The sequence below is a fragment of the Brassica oleracea genome, chromosome C3 (assembly GCF_000695525.1).
Source record: "Brassica oleracea var. oleracea cultivar TO1000 chromosome C3, BOL, whole genome shotgun sequence".
NCBI lineage: Eukaryota > Viridiplantae > Streptophyta > Magnoliopsida > Brassicales > Brassicaceae > Brassica > Brassica oleracea.
This window is the reverse complement of record NC_027750.1, coordinates 63,746,289-63,751,992: the sequence shown is the minus strand read 5'-3', so window position 1 is coordinate 63,751,992 and position 5,704 is coordinate 63,746,289. Positions and strand designations below refer to the sequence as shown.

General features: G+C 29.6%; 1 protein-coding gene across 1 annotated transcript; it reads left to right on the top strand.

The window, feature by feature from the left end:
• The first annotated feature begins 1,178 nt into the window (after positions 1-1,178).
• LOC106334009 (bacteriocin microcin B17-like) lies at positions 1,179-1,607 on the top strand. Its single transcript, XM_013772380.1, has one exon. The coding sequence runs from the start codon at positions 1,303-1,305 to the stop codon at positions 1,558-1,560; it is 258 nt and encodes an 85-aa protein (XP_013627834.1). The 5' UTR covers positions 1,179-1,302; the 3' UTR covers positions 1,561-1,607.
• Positions 1,608-5,704: the final 4,097 nt, after the last annotated feature.

Sequence of the window (5,704 nt, the reverse complement as noted above, 5' to 3'; positions counted from 1 at the left end):
AAACAGTCAAGTGGCTGAACCCTAACACTAAAATAACATATCCTCAATCCCCATTGTTGTTTTTTGTTTAATCAGCTAATATGAAACGTAAAGGTACATCGGACAACAGTTGTTATAGGTTTAGTTTGTAACTTGTAACAATCTCATTATTTAACCGTATTAATCAAGAAGGGAGAAGTCTTACTTTTCTGCTAGCGGGATTGACTTTTCTTATGCAATTTCTTATAACTTTCATAACAAATAGTCTACGTCAAAAGAGATAGTTATACCAAGTATTTTCTGTTTATGATACATATAATTATGCATTCGTTTCTTTGGTATAATACGAATATATTTTCTACAGCTGAAATGTGTAGTTATATAACGGATTTATCTTGGTATATCTGACAATTATTTCCGTAACACAAAACCATACATGTTGTACACCCTGTTCGGAAACTCGCTAGGCACAACGCGTGCGGCTGACCTAGGCCTAGCGAGTTAACATAAAAGCGGGATAAACTCGGGGATTACGCGGGGTGGAATTTTTGATATATTTAACTATTAGATCCATGAAATATTTACTTTAGCAAAGAAGACAACAAAGTCAATGTAGCCTAACGGTTTGGTAAGTTATATTGACTGCCATTTCTTGAGTTTGAACTCTCAAATCACTATTTTTTAATTTTTTCCTGTTTTTATTTAATGAAGGCCGGTATCGTAATTTCGCTTTTATCTTCTTCCTTCACCTCCAGACCTAGTTTCACCCAGCTTTTTCATTCCTCAACAATTTTCATCAAATTTTGGTATGATTTGCTTCGTTTCAGTTTCGTTTTCTTATTATAAGTATCGATTTATGATAGATCTATGATATGGACATCGTTTCAAGTTTGAAAAGCACAAAACAGATTTTTTTCTTCTTACTCCGATTTTTCTGGCCGCGTAGAGTGTATTCGCCACGGAACTCTTCCGATCAGCGTTGTAGCGGCGCGTAATCGTCCACTACGGGCGCGTTTTAGAACAGGGGTTGTACATAACCATCTCATTCTCTATTTACCATGTTAATCAAGAAGGGAAGTCCAACTTGTCTTCTAGGAGAGAGTTGACTTTTCTTGTGCAATTTCTTGTATCTTTCATAAACATAAGCTAATATATATATTTGTCAAAGTCCGTGGCAATTTGAGGCTATATAAAAAGGCTTTTACATCACATATATTTTGCATTAGTATTCAGAATATTTGAAAACAAAAGAGTTTACACTTCGCGTTGATATATATCAAATATCTCTGTGGACTGTGGTTACGTCTGCTATTCAAGATCACGATGTGTCGATTGCTATGTTGTTGCTTCTGCCGCAAGAAGAAAAAGCCGCGAGAAGTAAAAAGGGGCAAAAAAGGAAAGAAAGATGGAGGTCTTGTTGTGGTGAAGCCGACTAAGACTAAGAAGCGTCGCAATGAACCAGTAGATGTAAGCGGATGTACAGACCTATGTTGCTGCTTTGGTGGAGGCGGAGGCGGTGGAGATGGTGGTGGTGGTGGATGTGGAGGCGGCGGCTGCGGAGGTGGAGGTGGAGGCGGTTAAAAGATGAGAATTTTGTAATTCTGTATGTAATGATAACTTCTTGTATTTGTGATTTATTTCTTTTATATATGTAATGTATAAACTTTATTTTAATGTAATTTCTTGTTACAATGGAATTATCGAATGTATATATTGCGTACGTGTGTTACAAAAAAAGAGAGTATATATTGCGTACACGATATATAAAGCATCATACGTTTATTCTTCTTCTATGAAACATTACTAAATAATTTAGTCATATTCATATATGCAGATGTAAATGAATTAGTTCTATGCAAACACACAAAGTTGTGGGCATCGAAATTTCTTATGAATCATTTTAACTTGCGTTAGTTGATCCATCAATGATTCAATGCTGCAGCACATACTTTTTTAAACATGGTCCTTCTTATTTTTATTTAATTTTCTTATTCAAGTTGTATATCCACCTTTTTGGTTAACATAGATTTGTATCCCGACTCTGTTATTTCTCATATTTAGTAAAAGAATGAGTCTGTCGAATTTTTTAGCTAATTTTGTTTAAGTTTTTTTTTCAGCTAGTTTTGTTTATGTAATTAAAAATAATAATAATAATAATAACCTGGTAATTTTTATAAAAAAAATAATGTAAAGAAATAAAGCATACCAGACTAATTATATGAAAAAATTAGAAATATAGTGTATTATAAAATTATAATACTTTTTCTAATATGTTTTATTTGATAGTTTAAGATAATGTATGGGAAGTATGAATATAAGATAAAAATTTGGGCTTTAGACTTGGAAATTTTAAATCAAACTCTACTAAGCAAGCAGTTGTGGAGAATTATGCAGAAGCCAAACTGTTTAATGGCAAGAGTTCTTCCAGCTAGATAATTTCCAGACGGTGATATACTTAAAGCTACTTTGAAAAAGAAAGCATCGTACTGTTGGAAGTCAATATTACATGGACGAGATCTAATAACTAAGGGACTCAGATATATCATTGGAGATGGTTCACTAGTTAACATGTGGGAAGATCTGTGGATCCCTAATCACCCTCCTCGAGCTCCAAGACCACGGCGAGATATTACTGCTGGAATCAAAGTTAATCAGTTCTTTGACAGAGATAGAAAATAATGGGACATACAAAAACTTCGTGATGAAGTTGTAGAGGAGGATATTGAAAAGATCCTAGCAATCAGAATTAGTCCTACTGCACAACAAGACCATCTACCAAAAATGATCATCAGCTACCTACTTATGGGAATGCAGAGCTTAAAACAAAGATTTGGAAGACAAAGGCCCCAGCTAAATTGAATGATTTTCTTTGGAGGTTATTGTCTAGATCGCTAGCAACAGGTAATAATTTGAAAAAAGGCATGTAATCAGATATGCTGTTTGTCAACGATGTTGTATGACAGAGCAAACAGAGAATCACATTTTCTTTTAATGTGCGTATTTGAAGAAGATATGGATAGCATCAGGGATTGAAAATCTAACAATCCTCAGCTAGTCTTCTACTCTAGAAGAAAAGATTTAAGCCTGTATACGGATCTGTAATAGAATAAATACATTTGGTTTAATGTTGGTTATGAGACTCGGTTTACTTTCTTATTTGGTTTAGTGATTAAGTCGTTGTATTTAAGTGCTGATACACTTTCATTTACAGTTTAATGAAGCTTTCTATAATATTCCGTTAGATCTGAAATGGTATCAGAGCATTCCCCAAGCTTCATTCATCTTCCGCACTCTATTCGTCTCTGATTTTTTTCACAAATTCTTCATCAAATCTCTCTATTTCGTTGTTATCGTTGATCGCGTTTCATTCCGATCGTTTTTTTGAGCTATTCCAAGCTCATCTTCTTCGATCGAGCTTTGTTTCGTGCTCTTTGAGCTCCGTTTTTCATTCCGAAGATGGCGACGAATCACGATCTACCTATTCCGACGGCAAATCCAACTTTCGTTGCGGTGAACACTGATCCGTACGCAAATCCTCTTTATCTTCACGCCGCAGATAACTCCGGTGTCTATCTAGTCTCCGATAAGCTCAAAAACAAACAATTTTCAGTGCATTTCTATCATGATTTTTGTTTCATTCAGGATCATATTCAGGAATGGATGATTGGTCAGGGTGATCGTTTCAACGATCTTTATCTACTGAGCCAAAGTGATTTCTCTCACAATCATGTTTCCCTCATGGTTGCATCAGCTGAATTGTGGCATTAGCATCTTGGTCACCCCTCCATATTTCAAGCTTAAATCTTCCTCAGAAACTTTCTGATTTTCATTGTAAAGTTTGTTTAGTGTTAATTAAAATTTTATTCTAAAACAAGAAAATAAAAACTATATACTATTTTTAGAAATTTTATAATTATATTCTGTATATATAAAAATTGAATTGGTTTATGAATTAAATAGGATAAAATTATATTAAATAGGTAAATTAACAACAAAAAAAAATTGTTTCATTTAAACAAATTATCACTCATCATTAAAATGGATTAAAATTGTTAAAATATATAATATTTGCGTACAAAAATAAATTTATTAACATAAGTTAAACTTTTATGTCTACAACTATAGTTATCTTCTTATTTATTTTGAAACTCTCAACAATATATTGTTTAAAAAATTTTATATACAAACTATAATAGTATATAATAACTTTTAGTTCATATACTATTTAAAAAATATGTTATTAGAAAACTATGAAATTTTAATAATCTATTTTAAATATTAATGACAAATCAAATTTTAATTATAAATTTATTTTTATTTTAATTATAACAAAATCTTTTGAGAAAAGTTTAGAAAATATTACCAAAAATTAAAATATTTTTTATAAAATAATTTATTAATATAGTAACAAAAACAAATTCAAAATTCATCCAATCCTCCAAACTCAAAAATAGTTGTGTAATTTTTCAAAGTTTCCCTCACAAAATATTCAATTTTGAAGATAAATATTCAAAATCAAAATGATAATATTTAAAATTTTACAAAAGATAAAATCATAGATAATAAAGAATAAATTTTTAAAATTCCTCACGAAAAACAAACTATATATATTGTCAAAATTAAAGTAATCTAATATTTTGAAATCTTAATAAAAAATACCTTAATACCATAACATCCAAAAATATCATATATCAATAAAATTTACTAAAACAATATGATAGATGCTACTATGTATAAAATTTACTAAAATAATAGGATTATATTATTTAAACAAAACAGTGTTTTACTTATAAATCACGTAAAATACTAAAAATGATATATGTTAAAGTATATAAAATATAAATTATCTTAAACATATAGATTTTCTATAATATAAAAATAAATAAGGTTTTAAAATTTATTATATGAAAAATGTATAATTAAATAAAAAACATATTTTGAAAGAAGTTTTCTATTTGATTATTTTAGATTGTTATTTTATTATACCTAACTCGAAAATATATTCGTAACAAATAAAAATTAATAAAAAAGGTAAAATATACTAAACAAATCACTATATATTTAATCTACACATATATAACACTAAAATAAAAATTATATTTTTAAAAGATTTGTAATAATATCAAATGCATTTATAAAATGAAAAAAAATCCGTACAAACGTCCGGGTCAAAATCTAGTTTTCAATTAAGTAAATCAGTTGAAAAAGAAAATGTATAAGTGCTTCTTAGCCGGCACGCGCTTTGAATGATCGAATATAAATCATATGTGGACTTTCATTTTTTTTTTTTTTTTTTTTGACTTGGACTTTCAGTTATCCAACCTACTTATGGTGATCTCATTGTATATTTGATTGTTTGAACATTGTTATATGCCCCCATACCCGTAATATATAGTTGATTTATTAAATGTTTACTTGTTTCAAACATGATCATTTAGTTTTGTGGTCAATCAAATAAAGTGGTTAATAAGTTTTCTGAAATTTTGTTTTCTTTCAAGGAAAAAGTTCAAAGAAGAAAATGTCACATTTATTAATTTTGTTAGTACATTTGAAAATTCCTTTGCAATTTCTTGTATCTTTAATACACCAATAAAAATGTTTAGGCTATCCCATAACCTTCTATATATTTTCTAAGTTACGATAACTTAGGTCTATATAAAAGAACACCAAAAGTCCTAATTTTGTATCACGGTCAGTTTCAAGAAAATAAAAATTTAAAGAAACA

Bases quoted from the DNA above. Each gene is read 5' to 3' on its own strand.
- LOC106334009 (XM_013772380.1), top strand. From the start codon at position 1,303: ATGTGTCGATTGCTATGTTGTTGCTTCTGCCGCAAGAAGAAAAAGCCG.